This window comes from Carassius auratus, chromosome 28 (assembly GCF_003368295.1).
Source record: "Carassius auratus strain Wakin chromosome 28, ASM336829v1, whole genome shotgun sequence".
NCBI classification, from domain to species: Eukaryota; Metazoa; Chordata; class Actinopteri; order Cypriniformes; family Cyprinidae; genus Carassius; species Carassius auratus.
The window spans coordinates 6904858-6926798 of record NC_039270.1 but is presented as its reverse complement, the minus strand read 5'-3'; the positions used below and the strand labels follow the sequence as shown (position 1 = coordinate 6926798).

At 37.9% G+C, this 21941-nt stretch overlaps 2 protein-coding genes across 2 annotated transcripts in view; one reads left to right on the top strand and one right to left on the bottom strand.

Annotated features, from left to right (window-relative positions):
* Nucleotides 1-15465, top strand: part of baiap2l1b (BAR/IMD domain containing adaptor protein 2 like 1b) — a 62972-nt gene extending 47507 nt beyond the window's left edge. The window contains exons 7-14 of the mRNA XM_026207467.1: nt 2321-2473; nt 2606-2761; nt 2851-2956; nt 3633-3846; nt 7815-7874; nt 9288-9456; nt 13678-13721; nt 14665-15465. Coding sequence (XP_026063252.1) covers nt 2321-2473; nt 2606-2761; nt 2851-2956; nt 3633-3846; nt 7815-7874; nt 9288-9456; nt 13678-13721; nt 14665-14737 — 975 coding nt within the window. The 3' untranslated portion in view covers nt 14738-15465. The remainder of the gene's footprint in view (nt 1-2320; nt 2474-2605; nt 2762-2850; nt 2957-3632; nt 3847-7814; nt 7875-9287; nt 9457-13677; nt 13722-14664) is intronic.
* A 611-nt stretch (nt 15466-16076) lies between these two features.
* On the bottom strand, nt 16077-20538 carry bri3 (brain protein I3). The gene is made up of 3 exons (XM_026207468.1): nt 20058-20538; nt 18205-18310; nt 16077-17348 (listed from the first exon to the last, which is right to left on the bottom strand). Exons 1-3 carry the CDS (start codon nt 20191-20193, stop codon nt 17216-17218), a joined length of 375 nt encoding a protein of 124 aa, XP_026063253.1. The 5' UTR covers nt 20194-20538; the 3' UTR covers nt 16077-17215.
* Nucleotides 20539-21941: the final 1403 nt, after the last annotated feature.

Sequence of the window (21941 nt, the reverse complement as noted above, 5' to 3'; positions counted from 1 at the left end):
TAATGATGTCGCCACATCCTATTACTTTAGTATTGGTTTTGTGTTTTTAGAAGTCCTAGAGGTGACTTTTTGCCTATATACTATATGTTGTAACATGTTTCCTAATGGGTTGTTTACCTTGAGGTCAGTGACTTTTTAGACCAAGTCACTTGTTTTTCACAGGATCTAGACCAACTCATTCACGGTCCAAGCTTCTCAAATGTCAAACCATTTAAAATGAGCTTAAAAAACCATTTATTTACATGCACTGCGGTTCAGAAGTTTGGGGTCCGTACAATTTTAAATTTCTGAAAGAAATGAATGTGTAGATTTCTATTGTTGTTCGTATTAAATTGATCAAAAATGACAGCGTAGACATTTAAGGAGAGTGGGGATGTGGTGTGTTCTTTGGCTTTCATTCACCAGTGAGATCACAGTGTCATCTGTGAGGAGCGGAGATCTTATGAAACCCATTGTGAGATTAATGCTCTCTCATGAGAGGGTGTGTCTGTGTAAATACACTTGCATGCGGCGTGATGAAACCACAGTGTGAGGAACGAACCAAAAGTCAAGTCATTAATTTCAACCTGGCTGGTTCAAATTGGCTGATGGCGATGTTTACATTTTAAGCCTTTATCGGCCGATTCTGATAATGTTACAATAAGACCATGCGTCCCTAATGAAATATATTTGCTTAAATTCCATTTTATTTTTACCAATTTCTGTGTTCCATTAATTGTTTCATTAAGTTTTAATTGATATATTTTTTTCAATCTAATTTATTGATATTGTTTAAAAATATATATATTTAAATATTATATTTTCAGAAATACGGTCTTGTGTATTTATTGGTGCTATTAAATGATAAATCCTGATTTAATTGCATCCAAAATAAGTTTATTTACATGATGTGTGTGTGTGTGTGTGTACTACCGTAATTCCTCAAATAAAAGCCGGGGCCTTTATTTGCCTGAACTGCAGAAGGTAACAGGCTTTTATTTGAAGCAGGCTTTTATTGGAGGCAGGCCTTTATTTCTAATTCCTTCTGTTTGATAAGTCATTGCTTTAAATAAACTGTTTTAAATATAAGTGCGATAGCGTTCCAGTGGACAGAGATCATAACACTAGCACAGAATCAGTTCAGAATCAATCACCAAAAGAATCAGTTCGGTTCAGATGCTCTGTGTTAGTTTGCTTCACGTTGAATCACACATGCGCAGTATCATCAGCTCCTCGGTTCTCGAATCGGACGCGTCCGACAGAAACGCTTCTCGGTTCAGTGTACTGATGATCCGAAAACCGATGCAACTGGTTCTTGACTCGAGAACAAGAAACGCTCCGGCAGTGGCCGTTTATGTTCGTTATCTGGCTCTGCTGCACAAATTTTCCCCCGGCCTTTATTTAAGATCGGTCTTTATTTGTCCGTGTTGACCACGCCCCCGGCCACTATAAGAGACCCGGCATTTATTTGATTACTGGTTTTTATTTGAGGAATTACGGTATGTATATTTTTGTATATATAAATAAATACACAGATATACAGTATATATATAGAAAATATTTACATGAATTTACACATATATATTTATATTCATAATTTATATTATATATAAATATAAAAGTTAATGTACTCATATGTGACCCTGGACCACAAAACCAGTCATAAGAACCCTTCAATTGATGTATGGTCCGTTAGGAAAGGGACAATATTTGGCGAGATTTGGCTTTACTTAATATCCTAATGATTTTTGGCATAAAAGAAAAATAAATTATTTTTGACCCATACAATGCAACTTTGTCTATTACTCCAAATACACCCCAGGTACTTAAGACTGGTTTTGTGCTCCAGGGTCACACATTGAGGCGAGTGTCGCTTGTGCTTCAGTATGTGTGTAGTGAACAAAACCCCATTCATTCACACAGAGACACGCACAACATGGATTCATTCATTTAAATAGTATTTTTGCGGCTTAATATTCACATACACTAGTCCATATGCATTTTAATTTAAGTGTACTGACCTACTTTTTAGGTGTCCATCCAAAATATGGCAAGCTCTGTGACATCCCGCGCTTAACAGTAAAGTCCATTTTTATGACTGGATCTTTCGACTCAGTCTGCATTTTCATAATCCCAGAAATCATAGGGCCCTGAGTATCTGGAGATTTAAATGTAGTTCCTTTGACACGTCTCACAACACCTTGCATTCAATCTGACGGGACACTTTGTTCCTTTCATAATGCTTTTATAAGAAGAAGTGATGTCACCTTCCCAAAGCCGTGAACACGCTGCTTATCGGACGACTGATAAGAGCCTGCGACCTTCTTATCTTTCTCTGCAGTGTCTTGAGACTCTCACTCACCGTCAGATGGACATGCAGAAGTTCATCGCTGAAGGCTGCCGGGAGGCTCTGCTGGAGGAGAAGAGGCGCTTTTGCTTCCTGGTGGACAAGCACTGCAACTTCTCCAGCCAGATCTCCAATTTCCATGAAAAGGTTTGTTACTTCAGTGGGCGAGCAGAAATCCACATTGTTTGCTATTTCATCACAAGATAAGGAGACCTTCCTGATTATAGCTCTCTCAACAGTTAAAACTCCTGCTTCTAATACTTTCTTGTGTTCTCGAAGGCTCGAGAGCTTGTGACAGAGAACCTGTCCACCTGGCAGGACAAATGCGGTGACGCTGCCAATGTTCCCGATAGTGTAATGTCCATGATTGAAGGTCTACGCACTCCAGCGTCCAACACTCCCCAGGCGTCTCCAGCCCTCCAGCACCACAACAGAGTGAGGACACCGGCTCCTACACTACACGAGGAGTCCATAGAGCCTGTTGTGTTCATGAATGCCTCCCTGTGTTTTCTTCACTTGTACAGGCTAACTCAGACGCCATGTTTCCAGCACCTCCAGCTCCGCCTCAGACGAGTCCCCTGGCCAACATGTTCAGTCAAGAGACCTCCAGGAGAGAGGAGAGAGAGTCTGGTAGGACTTAAATATTATGTGGATCTATTCTACCAACTTGTTATCTAACACAAATAATCGAACGGTTCAAACTTGGCATTTTTGCTTTCCTAAAACACGTTTCTGATGCATTGTGCATGGACTCATATTGTTCCTAAATGGCTATTCAGACACTGTTATAGGCTGCGGTTGTAGGTGATGCAGGAATTGCAGCCTTTTTAATGTCATTTAGTTAATGTAATCGTTTTACTTCATTTTAATGCCAATTAACATTGATATTAGCAATTATATATTTAATAGATAATATACTGTAGATATATAGAATAATAAATTAATGGTATAACAGAATAATAGACCTTTCGGGGTTAGTGTCATTTTGTTATTTAGACATTATTATAGTACTTATGAAAAAAAAATTAATTAGCTTTTATTTTTATATTTTCAGCTTTAGTCATTTTAGTTACAGTAATTGTGTCATTCTGCAATTTTATTATTATTATTATTTTACATTTTTTTATATATATATATATATATATATATATATATATATATATATATATATATATATATATATAATATTAAATAATATAAGTATTAAAAACATATCAAACAATTTCTAGTTAATGTATCTAATGTATCATTAGTAATGAAGCTTTGAGGACCTTGGGAGACATGTTGTCTGTCTTTTCTCCTCCAGACTACAACAACGAGGACAGCGGATTGTCTAGGTCTGTGTCGATGGCCACTGGCCTCAATCAAATAGACAGAAGACCCAAAGTGCGTACCATTTTCCCCCACAAGTCTGGAAACAACAACACGCTACTGAGTTTTGATGAAGGAGACATTATCTCGCTGCTGATTCCTGACGAGAGGGATGGCTGGCTTTACGGAGAGCTGCAGAAAAACAAACAGTGAGTGGAGCTGGTCAACGTCTCATTTATATGAGCTTTTCACTCTAGAGATGGTTCATGGACACATGTCTTTAGTTTATAGTTGATAATGACAATAGTAATAATAATTTGGCTTTGCAACCAAACCTTGATCAGTTTGGGATTACCAAAAATGTTATTAAAACAGCCCAACATTAAGAAGTTTGACCAGGTCTCAGGATGTGAAGAGACATCATGTGTGCACAGCTGCAGGTGCCAGTCTGCAAACCAGTGGAGATGAAGAAAACCCAGTTCATTGTGGTGTCACTCAGAGCCACATGAAGCCCTTTTTTTTTCGAGAGAGCAGACGGGGCGGCAGCTTATCTGAGATGCAGAACACAATCCCCCAAAGGACCTGAGGACTTTCAGCAGGTGGAGGAGACGTAATCAGAATAACACAGTTATGGCAGAGAAAACGTTCTGAACGCCAGCGTTCCTGCCAAAAACTAATGTTGTTGGTTTGAGAGAATGCTACCAGATGGCAAAACAGACAGGGTGTGCTCTGAGTGCATTCAGAGCCATCAATATCTTTGCCACAGAAGTCAAGTCAGAAGTAGGACTGCACGATTAGTAGTTCAGTAGTTCGCTGACAAGCTACACAATATCACGTTCATAATCGCAGATGTCTTTGTGAATTAATTAATTTTTTTTGTTCATATATTCTTTTAACCAATGAACATTTTTATCAGAACCACTTTTATTTTTTCATTTTCTAATTTATTTTTTCTTTTAGAATCGTGAGAGAATCGTGATCTCCAATTTATAGGCCTATATATTCTATATACTCTGTTTTCCATTATTTTTCTGGATTCCATTTTAATGGTTTCATTAAATTCGAATAATCAGAAACATTTCTAATTGATTATATATTAATATATATGACGTTTGATTTGAATAGATTCTGGTGAATATTGTTAAATATTTCGGTTTAATTTTTATTAGTGGTAGTATTACTATCATTACATGCAAGTAATAAATTTCTGTCACAGTTTCTTTAAGTTAAACGGAACTTTTATTTTGATAGGTTAACGTTAAAGACTTTTAGGTTTTTGTTTATATGATATGATGATAGTGTTTTGTTTTTTGTTTTCAGAAGAAAATTGTCATGAAGTGACTCTCAGGGCAGCTCTAAAGATTATCATGAGTTAATTTTCTCATAGATTGAGGCGGCAGAGTCTGAAAACACCACAAGCGTCACATGCTTCTGTATTTGTTTAGTAAACGAAACCACGCATTTGCAGCATTCATTCAAACGGAGACTTGCACAACATGGAGGACTTGTATTTAAATAGTATTATGCAGCATAATATCCACAGACACTACTAGTCTGTATCGTGTTTTGATTTAACTGTACTGAGCTGCTTGTCATTCCACGTTACACAGTAAATTCCATTTTTATGACTGTATTTCGTGACTCCCTTCGCGTATTTCATATAAAGGAGATCACCGGGCCCTAATTATTGTCCGATAACTGGGGAACTTTGCATATTCAGTTGATAGAATTAGTCTTTAAAGGAATAATTCCCCCAAAAATTTACATTGTCATTTTCCCACACTTTGCATTCTTGGGTAATCTGTAGTTTGACTCACTTTAGTTGTTTATGTCTTGGTGGTGTTCTGCTTTAAAAACAGCATCCAACTTGTCTGAACCCTATAGGGAATGATAAATGTAGTCAGACTTGTCACCAAGCAGCCCATTAATATGTGCCAAATTACAACCGAGCACCATTTGCTAAACGAGGCATTTTAAAACACTACGACGACCTGTTCAGACAGACTGAGTGCTTCTATTTAAAGAGAACTTCAGCCTGATTGACGGTTGCTATTAAAAATACATTTGCAAGGTCAATTAAAATGTCCTCTCATGTTCTTGAATGCCAAGCAGGAAATGAGCTTAAAATCACTGGTGAAACTTTCCAGCCTGTGTCTACAGATCACTATCACTGTACCGCGGCTCCTCTGTTCTGTTGATTTAAAGTACATTGAAAAGCACAAAGACAAATATTAACATTTCTTCACATGGAGCATGAATACGAGGGCAGTAGTGAAGGGATTTGGCCTGAGATTTGCAGTGTGTGTCTACACCGAAAACAATATGAAAGGTTTGCTCTGCTGTCCTAGAAGAGAGAGATTTTAACATGGTCATCATTTCAGGAATGTAAATACATAAACTTAAAGCTAACAGATGTTGACTAAAAGCCACAAAACCCCACTTTTGATTTCATGAGGTCTTCAAAGCCTCACCGCTACAGCCATTGACGCATTGCTTTTGTAGTAAATACACCACATTCAACCATAAACTGTCCAGAGATTAACTGACGGACTTGAAATGCTGCTCCTGCTGTGAATGACGTTCCCTTGATCTTGTATAATCTGTAGGTTATTTAGCCTGTTTTTTTTTTCAGATGTGCTATTGAAGGATGGTATTTAGTGTCTAACTAATGGTTAAAGAGTCGGACCCGTAAACTAAAGGTTGCAAGTTCAAGTCTCAGGCCGGCAGGAATTGTAGGTGGGGGAAGTGAATGTACAGCGCTCTCGCCACCTTCAACACCACGACTGAGGTGCCCTCGAGCAAGGCACTGAACCCCCAACTGCTCCCCTGGGGCTGTAGCATAAATGGCTGCCCACTGCTCCGGGTGTGTGTTCACAGTGTGTGTGTGTGTGTTCACTGCTCTGTGTGTGTGCACTTTGGATGGGATAAATGCAGAGCATGAATTCTGAGTATGGGTCACCATACTTGGCTATATATCACGTCACTTTTACTTTTTTTTTTTTTTTTCACTATAGTCAATGGTTAAATATTAGGGGAAAAAAACTACTTTTAAAGACATCAGTAGCGGGTCAGTGATACTGGCCTTTGAATAAGATGCCATTTAAACAAATATTAAAAATACATCGTCTTTGATGTTTCTACATTAATTTGAAGATTAAATGTGAAAATATTGCAACATGAAAAGTGTATTTAAAAATGCTTTATGTTAAGTGCAATTAATCACAATTAATTTCAGAAAAAATGTGATTAATTAGTAAAAACTATATATATATATATATATATATATATATATATATGTGTGTGTGTGTGTGTGTATATGTATATGTGTGTATATATATGTATGTGTGTGTGTATATATATATGTATGTGTGTGTGCGTGCGTGTATGCATGTATGCATGTATGCATGTATGTATGTATGTGTATATATATATAACCATTTTGCCTTACTTTTTGGCTATGCAAACATCAGCAACTGCACCAAATTGCATTCAGAATCTTTGCTCAATTTGGGCATCTAAATATTATTATTTATTTTTTTTAACTCTTTGTTTTGAGCTCCATATTCACCAATATCATACTATGTAAACCATACAAGCCTGATGTATGAACTTTGATACATACGCAACCTATTACATATTTGATAAATGTCAGACTTTACAGGGTTATCATGGTCCAGTCTCTGCTGGTACACTTGATCAGAGAGTAGCGCCGCCACATTCAGAGTCTACATAAAACTCCATGCAAGATGTTATTTGTCTTTCCCCATGCCTTTCAGGGGTGGAGGCGGTTGTAGAAACTGAGTTTCCCATCAGTATTCACCTTCCCTTGGATTACAAGAACATAAAGTCCTGAGAAAAACGGCCACACCAAGACAAACACTGCCATTGTGCATGAAGTAAAGACGGGCCATCCTGTGTGCTTTTGATGTCATCGGTCACCTCACACCACTGCACGTTCAGATGACGGCCTTCTGCTTGGATTTAATTTCTAAGAATGCAATGCAACTCTCCGTGTTCAGATTGCTTTCAAAATGCTTCTTGCAGTGTTTTATGTCCCACAATCCCAGACTGTGTTCAGTAAACACTGAGCAGACATTATAAGAGCCATTTATCCAGCGCCAGATAAAAGCATCCGCTCTAACTGACTTGTGTTGTCTGTCTGTGTGTGTTTTTACAGGCGGGGCTGGTTTCCATCATCCTACTGTCGTGTATACACAGAGCTAGCGGTAAATAACAGGTAATCAGATACCACACACACACACACACGAACACTGTTCTTTGTTGTCCTGATTAGCTCTGATACTGATCACTGTGCCTCTGAAGAGAAGGAAACATAAGCTTTACAGCAGTCAAGCCCTATTTTAGGACTATTACATCCTTTATCTCAAAAACCTTTTCAGATATTAGTTTTTTTGTATTGCTTAGGTCAAATAAGTTTGACTGTGTGTCATTTAGGATCGCCAGAAGCGGTTGTTTTCAAGCAGGTTTCCTGAACACACCCTATAACTTCTATTGGTTGGGCAAACCGTTAGTCCCGCCCCAAACTCACACTATTGGTCGAGTCAGTGCAATTTTGCGTGCTTAAACAACGATGTTTACATCTAGCATCACAGTGTTACAGTTTTTAGGGTAATTCATAATTGATAAAATGACACTTCCGCTTTAATGGTTGATTGATTAAATGATATATATTGAGAGCTGCAGATTTTGCACACTCTTTGCATAGAGTGAAACAAATGGTCTTTAGCCAGACTGACGCAGGCATGTTTCGTGAGACTTCTAATCCCTTGTGCTCTTTCCCACTGGTATTATTCAAAGTGTGTGAGGGTCAGATCATGCACCTACCTCTGCTAATGTTTGCTTGAAGAGCACAAGACTTAATGCTTTCTGATGTCATATGAAATCTTATCCTCTTGGACCCTGAGGGGTTCCTGTAATGCCTGATCAAAAAGCCTTTTGTGTTGCAGCTAACAGGGAGAGCACCAAATGCAGTTTGCTGATTATGCATGCTCTCTTACATGGTGTGCTAGCTCTTTGATTAACTTTGTACCATGTGTAGCTTCCAGATATGGACAAGTCATGGAAATAAATGAAATGGATAAGCCATCTAAATTTCTAGACAATATAAATTCAATAAAATGAAAAGAAAGTGTAAAGATAGTTATACTAAAATGCATTTGGAATACATTTCATGCTTATTATTAAAGTCTGCTTACTCCGCTAAATTGGAACATCTTATTTTGTAGTTAATGCACTTATAGTACTTAATAGTGCAGAAGTAGTGCTTACACCCAACTAAAGATATATTGACATATATTTAATTGTGCTTAAGTGGAACTATTATAAGTAAACTATAATATGATATTTTGCATTTAAAGACTGATATTATTCAGACATCATACAGTCCTCATCAATATTGACATTAAAACATTTTAGGCTTAATATTAAGAAATGTGTATTGTGATCAAGCAGTACCCCAAATAAAGTTTAATTTTATATATATGGATATGGAAGAACCTTGAACATCCATGGAACCTTTCAAATGACTAAATTGAACTATGTGTTCCATTTTAGTTGGTTAGTAAACATGTTAAAATGCAATCTAAAGAAAAGGTTTCTTCTGCTGAAAGGTGTTGTGATTTTGTTGTAGTATTGCTGGAAATCCTCCGATGCGCAGTAAGAGCGTGGCCAACCTCATGCAGAAGGACCCCGAGGACGACATGATGGTTCTGCCTCCAGCGGACTACAACGATTCGCCCGTCAGGAGAAACTCCACCAAGAGTCTGATGCAGACATACACCTCCTCATATGAAAACCCGGTCAGTCTTCTTCATCTTCCTCCTCATCTACAGCTGTCACCTACCTGAACGCTGCTTGCGTTGCCTTCTCTTCACGCTGGGCTCCTACAGTCAGATTATGGTTGATTTGTGTTTGACTGTCACCTCACAGGCGATAAAATAGGCCACGAATGTCCCATTTACACTCATTGAACTGTATTATAGAGGTGTAAATAGTCTTCCAGAACACCATAGCAAATGGTTAGCAACACCTTGACATCACACTGGTAATTTTTCCATTGGCAAGCATCACTGTAAGAAAGAGTAAGTCTATTTAAGCTCTAAATGCTATTTGGCATAAGTTGGGTTGTATTTATTGAATTTAGTTTAGCAGCAGTAGAAGCCCATGTGAAGTTCTCTCAGGTAGAGGTGTGTGTGTGTGTGTCAGTGTCAGAGTGTCTAGGCCGTGTCATGACGTGCATGCAGTTGCAGTCCTCACGTCGGGGTGGATCAAAGGATCAGGATCACTTTAAAGAGGATTGCCGGTGGAGCAATGCTAAATCCAAACTGTTCTCTCAAAAGAGTGTCACCTCAGTGACAGCAAAAACAAATAAACAAAAGCTACCCTTTAAAGCCCACCACATCTCACTGGGTTTGCTTTTTGCCCAAAATAAAAACTGTGGAAAAGTATTCACTTTAGTGTACGCTATATTCCACATCATGAGACTTGGTTACAGATCATATTCTAAACTGTAACAGGAGTGGGAGTTAAAATGCTATGAGTAATGTAATTCCCATATTTTTGCTCCAAATGATATCCCAAATGTGTAGATTACATAAGAATGTAGTAACGTCTACATGGTGGTTATGCAATATATACATCAATAATTAAAGTAATAAATTAATAAATGAAACAGACTTTAAATGCTGCAAAACCAGCTTCACATTATGAAACACTTGAAGTGTTAATTCTTAAAAACCGAAGATCCACAATAGCATGATAAAATTACTGGACACATGTTGTGGTTAAACAGCTGATGCATACACACCCAGAGACCTGAGATGTGTGACTAGTACTAAAGCATAATTACTTAAATATGTATTATTATCATTACCATAATAAGGTAAAAATAGTCCATGAGACATCAAAGAACACAAAAATAATGACTTTATTCAACTATTTCTTCTCTTGCACATGCGTGTGTTGCTGCTGACGCAGGAGGCGGACATTCTGACGTAGATCACACCTGCACTGTGCCTTGTTTACAAGAACAGGAATGCACTTGTTATACATAAAACAGTCTTTGTATAAATGTTGAATAAAGTCATTACTTTAGTTTTTGCTTTTTTGCGCACAAAGTATTCTTGTAGCTTCATAAAATTAAGATTGAACCACTGATGTCTATTTTAATGCTGTTCCTACTACCTTTCTGGACCTTGAACGTGTCAGTTGCATTGGTGTCTATGGAGGGTCAGAGAGCTCGAAATGCATCAAAAGAGATCTTAATTTGTATTCTGAAGATGAACTAAGTTATTACGACATGACAATGTTCATTTTTGGGTAAACTATCCCTTTAAATAAACAACTATTTGTCAGTTATAGAAAAATCTTTAATCAGGGGAAGAGCATATGTTTGTTTGCGGATATTTAAGAAGCATGCTCATATATATATATATATATATATATATATATATATATTTAGGAAACAAGTTCACATACTTGTTTCTCCAAAAAAAGAAAAAAGAAAACAATGCTACATCAAGTTACTCTAAAATGTGTTACTTGTTGGAATATCTGTTTTTGTTCTGATCTGTGTGATTCCGCCCACTAATATTTCAACACCATGTGTGTACTCAATCTGGCAACCCCTGTATGTAGCCTGAGTAGGAGGGGGCAAGAGGAACGATTCCTCCAATATTTTGAATTTGGACTGAAGTTCCCATTTCAACCACTAGCTGTCAACATTACATGCTGCACCTTTAATCTCACTAGGGGTGGAAATAGTGCAACAATCGTATGTGAACGTCAGTGATGTTTACTGTATGGTATTTTATAACATGACATTGGATCCAAAACATCGTAGCCAGTTTTATTTGCATGCATGCAAACACATGTGGCAGAACTGTGGGTAGTGACACATGCATGTAAATGACGGGATTTTGCTTATTCCCAGAACTGTTGGACTGTCAGCGATTTCACAGAGCAGCGTGTTACACAAGTCAGACAACGACACAAGGTCACGGCCCGCATCTAATGTATTATACTCATGCTAATTTTAGTGGTAGGGCTAGTCTGATGAGGCACATGATCTCATACCAGGTGCACCTTTTAAATTGATGAGGTCTATTGCCTCTGAAAGAGCCACCTGCATTCGTAGTGCTATTTGTTTGGAGGGTGCCCTGATTTGTGATGTTTGTGGGCTGCGGGTGTCAATGGCCAGGCTGTGAAACTGGATCCTCCTCTCTCTGGATGCGGTGAAATATTAATCGCTCCTCCACCGAGCCCCTGCCTCCCGTCACACACACACATCCGGGCCACGGCTCCACCTTTCCGATGGAATTCCACACGGACTTCAACCTGAGACCTGCCCCGCAAATTCACCCCTTCACTGATCCCGTCGGAAGCGAGAGCTCACCCCGATATCATGCACACAATAGAAGTACAGGAGCCAGATCTGTAGGTGTGAAGCCCTGTTGTTCGGCACCTGTGCTCCCTGCCGAGGGTTGGCTCATCGCTGCGGCCAACGAGGGACTCGTGCCATGCACTTTCTCAAGCCAAGCTCCGGGGGAAATGCGGACACTCTCATATTAGATGTCAAGCAGGAAAGGAGATTGTCCTGTTCAAGAGAAGCGGAGGCTGTGTTTTTCCACCGACCGTATGTTGTATCGGTTTAGGGTGGGGGAGGACGGGTCTTGAACGCTCACAGGTGAAGGCATTGTGTCAAAAATGCTCCCTACCTTGTTTTCTGTTTGCATGAAGAGAGAAAAAGAAAACGGCAGAATCTGATACAGGACTGACAGTAGATGTGAATCTCAGAAGAATGCAAATAGTGACACTATGCATGAAAGAGCTCGTGACATCACAAAAAACATCCAAACACGCTGACTAGTCTTGCTGTTATGTTATACGTGACGGATAAGCTCGATATTTAGGTTGGGAAAATTGGCATTCAGGCCACATTAAATGGCAGGTCTAACCAGATAGCGATGATATACGGCCATGTCAATGTCACGGACAAGATCTTGCTGGTGTCTGGAGTGAACATGCACAGCTGGACGACAGCAGTGGACCATCATGATGCCAGATGCCCAGGAACTGAATCAAGAGGCGTCTCTTTCCTGTGTACATCTACTGCAGTACACAGCTGCCCTCTAGTGGACAGAAGTACAGCTGTTACTGTTGCTCATAATTAAAGTTATGATTTCAGCAATCACTAAACTTCATATTGCTCCGTTTGTGCTACACACATGGGCAATACATTGAACTGTGTGGCTTGTTAGAGACTATTTTCAACTGGGCAACAAAACATCCTTGAGACTTTTAATTAGATCACAGCCTTTGTGATTCTTTAATCGCACCAAAGCCATATCACGATTTGGGTTTTATTCCCGACTAATCATGCAGCCCTGGACTGAAGTCATATCTTGAGAACAGCATATCATAAAGACTTGAGTCAGGAAACACAGCGGTGCGTTTTAATATCTGCTTTTAAATTTGCATGCGTGACGCATGCGTGCATGTGCATGACAGTGACTGAGATATGAACAGATAAGCGTAATCAGCCCATGTCTGCGTTTATATCATATCATGCAGCATGAGGTTAACTCGACTGGCGTTTCTAGCAGGACTAGATTCCAGAGCGTCAGCGAGTCGACTCTTCCGTGTGATCCACATCAGACCCGTGTGACTGCTGGATGTAGGAACGTGTATGGAATACCTACATGAAACCATCATTCCAGCTTCATTCTTCTTCTGAGCATTATTACATCTGTGCAAAATTGGATTAATGATCAAAATAAGCTTTTTTTTTTCTGAAAAACTGAAAAAAATTAATCCACTTGCTGCTACATTAGGGTCAAATAACAACAAGAGGGAGTATAATACTATTTGGTTGTTGTTGTTGCACTCTTTTAGGGTCTAGTAAACAAGTATATTAGCTGTGCAGTACTGCTAGTATAAGTGTCTGTTTTATTTAAGGCTTTTAGCCACTGAACTTCCTGCTGTCTGCTCTGTAGATGTGACCTGCTCTTTGTTTCCTGTAGGTGGTGCCTCAGTCAAACGGGCTGCCAAAGCATCCGCTCCTAGGGTGAGTGTTAATGGATCAGGCTTGATGTCGGTCTTCAGAGCTTCATGTGACTCATCAACTAGTGAAAAGACATATATATACTGCAGATTTGTAAAGTTTTTTTTTTTAAACAAATCTCTTATGCTCATGAAGGCTTCATTTATTTGAACAAATATACAGAAAAAAGGGTAATGATGTGAAATATTTTTACTGTTTAAAATAATGGATTTCTGTTTTAAGATCCTTTAAAGTGTCGTTTATTTCTGTGATGTAAAGCTGAATTTTCAGCATCATTGCTCCAGTCTTCAGTGTCACATGATCCTTCAGAAATCACTGGTGTTTTCTATATTGATAATAAATCAACATATTAGAAGGATCATGTTGCACTGAAGACTGGAGTAATGATACTGAAAATTCAGCTTTGCATCACAGAAATGTATTATATTTTAAAATAGAACAAAGGCTTGGATTAAAAGATATATTGCTGGAGAACTAAGGTTGAGGATGGTGATGGTTTTATACAAAGATTCAAGATTTCTGGAGAAGTTCATGAACACATCTGCATGGTTTTAGAGATTTTTGTTGTACTAGGTCCTAGATTCTTTGTATTAGGCAGGTGGACAGACAACAAAATAAGAGACAAACATAAAAGATCGGGTCCAAACTAGTTTAATGATTGACAGACAGATAATTATCTGAAGCTGGAAGACAGAGGAGGCCCTCTCCTTTCAGGAATGGATCTCAGATTGTCTGCATTTGAAAAAAAAAAAAAATAGGGTTAGTTTGTCAGTCAGTCCTGTGTCAAGATAGGTTTAGTCTGTTCATAAAAAATATTCCAAACACCTAACCTATTTAGAAATATAACTGTTCTTAAGTAAAATAGAAATTCTGATGAGTTTATTTATTTGATTTGATTGTATTTTGTTTAAATAGCAGCTGGAGTAACAGTGTGTTGTGTCTTTAGGGGAGGGAACCCATTCGCTACTGTCAAACTCCGGCCCACAGTCACCAATGACAGATCAGCACCCATCATCTGATCAACACCGAGGATGCTGGGATTACTCACACACACACACCACATACTGTTCAACCACTATTTATGTCAAGTCCCTTTTAAACCTCTCTCTCTCTCTCTATGTATTAATGTATACACACTCACACACACATGCATATAGAGAGAGAGGGAATCAGTGTATATGCATTTAGTTGTAATGATCCATAGTCAGATGCTTAACTTTCAGAGTATCATTCTGTAAATATATGAGAAGATGGGTGTGATCTTAAGTTTTTTAAATCATTGTCGAGATCTTTCCTAACACGTACACTAGATGGGAACCTGCATAAGCAGAAAGGTCCTGATGATAGTGATGTGAACCGAAACACTGATGAGAAATTCCACTTACTGTTGATGCTGTCTGAACTGGTGTCTGACCCTCAAGCTGGTAACTCGTGTAAGCCGTGTTCATGTGAGCACGTTTACCAGGGTTAGCTGACCTCCAGGGCCACAGGCGAGACAGAAGCCCTTTTAGCTCATTTTGTCTTTTAGATCATCGATGCTTTTAGAACGAGGGAGCTTTGCTTTTAGCAGCGTAGTTTTAACACTGAATAATGATCCATTGTCGGTCAGTGGATAGTGATTGATTTATCTTCTGCTTGGGGGAACTATTCATTTGGCTTTGATTGTATCAATGCACTTTTCTGTTGATGTTGGCCTGAGATCTTGTAGATCACTGCTGTATGAAAATAAAAATATTTTATTTCTAAATGTGTGCTTTTGTTCAACTATTAGAGTAACATTCCAACTCCAGAAGAAACTATGAATGATTTACGTTAGAATATTGTGAACGAGTATGAATAAAGTTATTCTTATTCATTCATGTTTATGTAAATCATTAAGAAATCAGGAAACTTATACTATTTAACAGCAATGTATTAAAAGTTTCACAGAAATGAAATTAATGCACTATGAAACTTTTTTTTCTTAATATTTTTTACCAAATTCTGTTTTTCATTGAATGGTTTTATTAAATGTTCATAATCAAAAACACCTAAATCGATTTTATAAAAAACTTTCCAAGAAATGTTCAGTATTATGTGGCTTACTATTCACAGACATTAGTCCATATTACATTTTGATTTAAGTGTACTGAACTTCTTTTGATTTATTCATCCAAAATGTAGAAAATTCCCTGACATTCTGCATTATACAGCAAGTTCCTTTTTGATGCTTTTATTCTACATATTGGGAATCATAGGGCCTTGTTTTCTACTGGTTCCTGGAGGAACTGTTCACTCAAAAATAAAAATGCACATTCCTTTTAGGAACCAAGTTGTTTTGAATGCATAATCCATTTGAATAATTACAAACACGTTCAATAGAATATGAATGAAGAACCGAGTTTATTTGAAATCGTAACATAAATGTTTACCGTCACTTTTGATCAACTGAAAATTAAAATAAATTCACAATAGATAAGATCAGATAAGTTTGAAGAGGAAGTTCAAAATATGCTAATGCACTGACGTTTCTAGAACATCCCGTATAAGCAAACGACACAAATTCTACAAGTTTTGCTCTTTATTTACAATCTTATTAAATGTAGAAAACTGATCCTAACAGCGCGTCTAGTGTATGGCATGAGCACATCATGAAAAAAATCACACCAGGTGTGTGCGAGACTGATTGTCGCTCACTGAAAGAAACACTATTCTATTGTCAAAGAGTTTATTACATTGCCTAGATGCCAACTTCCCTTGTTTATTGCAGGTTTTTAGTTTAACCTGGAGATGGCTGAGGTCCAGCATATTTACCCTAAGATGCTTTCAGAAAACCCAGCACATATAACCTCAATCGATGGAAACATGGACCCCAAAATAATCGAGAAAGAATGTGGTTTAGAACAGATCCATAAATCCAAAATATACAAATAACACCGTTTGTTTTTAAATCGAGCACAACAAATGAATACAGAAGATGCATTTTGATCTGAACTGAGATGTGACTGATTAGGGAGCATGTTATAGTCAACAACAAAAAACAGAAACATCAGTGATGCTTATTCCCAGACGGGAGGGAAGTGAAAATACATGAGTGAAGCGAATCGAATGTTTCAAAGTGAGTCGGCGTTAGTCCAGAGTCGTGTGGGGGATTTCCCCTCAGTGAGTCCCGGCCCGGATCAGTTCATGATTTCTCTGCCATCATAAAGGCACTAGTGATTAGACGACTGGAGACTGGCTTTAAGATCTTATATAAAGAACAACAACTACAACAAAAATGGCAAATAGTGCTTGCGAGGCATGTAAAAAATAAAGCCACGGCCAGCTCGTCACATGCACCCTCTTAAAGTAATCAAAGAGTTTGTGGCTGGTTACTATTGTGATCTGTCATATATCGCAGTTACGTAAGCGACGTTTGGCACTGATGTGCGGTTGATTAGGAATAAACTATGCTGATGCTTAAAACTGATTTTTTTTTTTTCAACAAAATAAAAGACATGGATGGGGTTTTGGTCCCTCTAGCCGAAAGTGGCTCCACAGTTTGGACATCTCCTCTGACGCAGGGCCAGGCAGAAGAGGATTCCCAGCGGAAAGAAGAATATGGCACACAAGATTCCCAGACAGGTGAAGTCATCCTCCAGCACGCCGACCCTGAAGAGAACAACACCAGAGTCCCGTCATTCATTCCTGGAGCACGGACACATTTGTCATCCACTGAAAACGCCACACGACCAAAACGTTCAAGTGAATGCAATGCTTTAAACACTCGTGCTTGCTCAGACCTCATGTTTACAAGTCAATAAAAGCCTCAATGAAATATAAAGCAATCATGTCTCTCCATCAAACGCCTTTGATTCATATAGGTTACTAATAATGATGTCTTTGTTATCTTTAATCATGAAACACATGAAAAGTACATTAATGTGAGATTTAAAAATAATAATACAAATCTAGATCTTTAGGTAAGGGAACAACTATTATTATCTTTAGGTAAGGGAACAACAATCCCTGTTTGTTTGGTGGTCACGCTCGCTAAACTGGTCTGATCCGGTCGGTACATGAGCCAAAGTTCAGCATGAAATCAGCATGTCATGAGTGGCTCTCTGTGAATCACATGAGCAAACAGGAAGTGACTCTGGATTAACACAGACCAGAGTCCAACGTAAAGCCTCAGTCCTGAGGCTAAAACACATGCTCTTACTGAACGGTTCTAACATAAACACCGTGAAAACTCTGAAGTCACATTCACAATTGAGGAAGAATGCCCCATCTTGCATCTAGACATCACATGACTCAAGTTGCATGAGTTTTATGCAGTCACAGGGGAACAGGATGACAACAGGGCGGATACAGAAACCACTGAGTTCAGTAGAACTACGTCGGGTTTATTTCGGTCCTGTACTTCACAGATGAACATTACACAGCTCGGCTGCTGAACACCAACAGCTTCAGTAACCTGTGTTTAGAGGGGGAACTCTTACAGCCGCTGGGGTGTGTTGTGGCTCACCTGCAGGCGGGACATCCCCCCACCACCACCACAGAGGGCTGGACGATGGTGTAGGTGTTGGTGTAGGCCGGCTGGGCGGCTACGGCGACAGGCGCTGCTGGGAAACCTGCGGGACACAGTTCACATCTGTTTAACACCCCACATCTCCCGCTTTATCAGCTGCGACTCGCTGGGATGAGCACAGTGAGGTTTTAGGAGCTGAATTTGAAAGGATACAACCCTTTTAACTCTACTGAATGTGCACTTGTAGTCTAATCTTAAAAGTGGATATTTATTTGTGGATAAAATACTATTAATGACATAGAAGTGCACTTAAGTGTCCTTAAAGAGAGACACATAAATGACTGTTTAGTAACACACTTAAGTAAGCTTTTAAAAGGTGCGCTTGGTTATAATGTCAAATCAGTACATTTTATTAATCATCGTGTTTTTATCATGTTTATTATGTCGTTGGATGTGTTGACTAACATCCTAAAGTACATTTAAAAAAGTGTTTGATTAACCCTTTAACTGTTGTTAATTACTTTATATAACAGGAAGTTGATTTCGGCTAGTAGACATTTAAACTATAATTCATTCTTTCAATTGTAGATAGCATGCAATTAAAGTGTAGTCTTTTTAAAAAGTATTTGAACGTGTACTTCTTTTTCACGAGGGTATAAAACCAGGGAGGCTGTCAGTGATTAGTTAATAACTAACTGAGCCAACCAAACTGTGTACAGTACGTGACTGCTTTTCACTGTGTTTGTGCTCTATTAGAATAACTACATATACAAACTTTAGTTCTTACCGTGGTACTAAATGAGGATCTTATTCATATACCATGACACTACATATGTGAGAACATCCTATTATTATGACTTATGAAACATGTTGCATAAGCAGCTTAGACTAGTTTTAGAAGTTAGTCATCTGATCTGTTTTTTGTTTGTTTTGTTTTGTTTTTAGGACTGGTCATAACTAAATTAATTTGAGAATGAAAATGAGCTGATCGGACTAGCTCTTTACAGAGAATCACGAAGCAGACTGATTCATGAATCGTGATTTATGAATCAGCCAGACCAATAACTGAATTAATCTGATTCACGCACTGATTTATGAATTTATGTACTGCAAGTTTTTAAATTCACCAAGATAAGTTTGAAGAGGAATAATCTGATAATTATTGTATCATTTTTTTTTTTTTGCTTTTATTGTTGGTGGTGGTTTTATTTTTTATTTTTATTTTTCATTTTATATATTTTAATATTTACTTATGTTTATTAGGGATGATGATACTCAAATCATTGGTGTATTTAAAAAAAAAAAAAAAAAAAAAAAAAAAACTTCCAGTAAATGAGTTACCATATTTTTGTTTTATTTTATTGTTTTTAAATATATAGCTACAGTTAGTAGTTGAGTTTTTAATATATATAAATTCATAATTATCAATTATTGGATTGCTATTCTTTGTAAAATGTGTTATTAAGTCTACCTATTGAAAGAATTGTAATATATTATTTAATGGTGACTGTAACATTTCGAAATTAATAAAATAAGTAATATATATATATATATATATATATATATATATATATATATATATATATATATATATATATTATTATTATTATTATTATTATTATTATGAAATTGCAAGGCTAGTTCAGGTTTTAAAATGTCAACTTTATAAACTAGTTTACCCAAATGTTTCTTCCACAGACGTTCTATAAGAGTAATTCAAGGAAGCAGAATCTGAACCAGTATCGTTGTATTATTTGTCATCACTAATAATAATAAGAAGATCACACATACGTTATTGAGTTATAGCTTGTGATTGGTGATTAATACAGTGTGTTGTGTGGTTCTCTTGCCTTGATACGGCGGCGGAGCCTGTGGCTGGAAGCCGGCGGCGGGTGCAGCGGCGGCGGGGATCGAGCCGTAGTCGTACGCGGCCGGGACTGCGTTGTACGCTGGAGGTCTGTCCTGGAGAAGAGGTTTAGCGTCCATGTTCGGTCCGAGGCGTCCTGTCCACTTCACCAAACTAACATGAAATCTTCTCGAGCTGCTTTAACGTGGATGCTCACAGGACTAACACAAACAAAAACCAAAACAAAGATCGGATGAAAGTTCCTCCGCCCTCCCCATGCGACTTCAACCCGCTCTTACGGCGTCTGTGTGAGGGACAGGGATGTTATTATGACGGTCAGATGTCCTAAAGATGCGCCATGGCGAACTTTTCTTGATTTCTCTCGTCTGTGAGAGAAACCTGGATGACTTAACGACGGAAACTCCTTCTCAAACTCGACGCGACGCTTTTTCCTGCTCGATGCACTGTCACAAGACTGGAATCACATGATCAAGCGGGACGCGGTGGGAGGGAGGACGGGAGGAGGGGTTGGGGCGTCTTAAAGCGACACAGTCTCTTTTTCTTCAAGTGTCTCAAATAAATGATAGTATTTGTATTTTTGTTTACAATCCTGTATACAAGAGATCACGACTCGAGCCCCAGTGAAACACTACTGTGCCCCAATCAAATATTACTTTTATTGCTGATATTATTTATCAGTAATAAAATATTTAGTTGACAAAAAGATTGAATCCAATATTGGGTGAAAATATGGTATAATGAGTGATTTATAAGCTATTTTTTATAGGCCGGTCATTTTTGACCGGGAACACCACAAGTGTGACTATGTGCCATATTTTTTACAAAACAAAAGTTTCAAAACAAAATTCCTGGTGAAACATTAGAGTAGACTAGTGTGATCAACAGTAGCCATTTTTTCATAATTCTTTTCCGATTTCATATTTCCAAATTTACTCATAAATTATTTGTTTTTTACTCAAAAAATGAGATGCCTACTCTCAGATAAATGAGGCCCACGATTAATCAGATGCAAACAGAAATATAAAACCAGTCCTAATTGAAAGAGAACAAGTTGAAAAAAAGATTGAATCCAAGATTGGGTGAAAATATGGTATAATGAATAATTTATAAGCTATTTTTTAGGTCGGTCATTTTTGACCGGGAACACCACAGGTGTTATTGGGTTTTGAACACCACATGAGGGTTAAAACAATAAAAGACCTGAAATATTTCAGTTGGTATGCAATGAATCTAAAATATATGAAAGTTTAATTTTTATCATTACATTATGGAAAATAATGAACTTTTATCACAATATGCTAATTTTTTTAGAAGGACCTGTATATATACACACACACACACACGTGGGCTAATAATTATACCAAATAATTTGATTATAATCTTCACACCTTCTCTCTTTGAGTGACAATCAAATTCTTGCATTGTCCACACTACCACGGTTTATTAAGACACTTGGCACAGGGGTTTTTGCCTTATTTTTCAGTTTTCCAAATCTGGATTTCTTGTGTTTTACGGAGCTCCTAAAGGAACATGGTGATGGAAAATAAAATAAAAAATCAAATGGGGGGAAAAATGCCAATGTTTTGCATTGCATTTACACAAATAACTGCTTCTGTCTGGTCCGCCTCTGATGATTGTGCCAATGTAGTTTACAATTAGTGTTTAAAAGAACTTTAAATTATTTTTGTTTGATATTGACAGCTATTTGGGGAACCTGTTGAAATGTTGTATTATTTGGACCAGTTTTAAAGTTTTGTTCCTGAAATCCACCATTCTGCATGGATCAGAATAATCCCATTTTTGGATCAAAAGTATTTCAATTTTACTAAAACATTTTGAACAACACAGGTTGAGGATTTAATCCAGA

Coding starts and splice junctions, on each gene's coding strand:
- bri3 (XM_026207468.1), bottom strand. CDS start 20,193: ATGGACGCTAAACCTCTTCTCCAGGACAGACCTCCAGCGTACAACGCA. Junction 18,311..20,057: donor GGCTCCGCCGCCGTATCAAG/GCAAGAGAACCA, acceptor TGTGTCCCGCAG/GTTTCCCAGCAGCGCCTGTC. Junction 17,349..18,204: donor GGGGGATGTCCCGCCTGCAG/GTGAGCCACAAC, acceptor TGTTCTCTTCAG/GGTCGGCGTGCTGGAGGATG.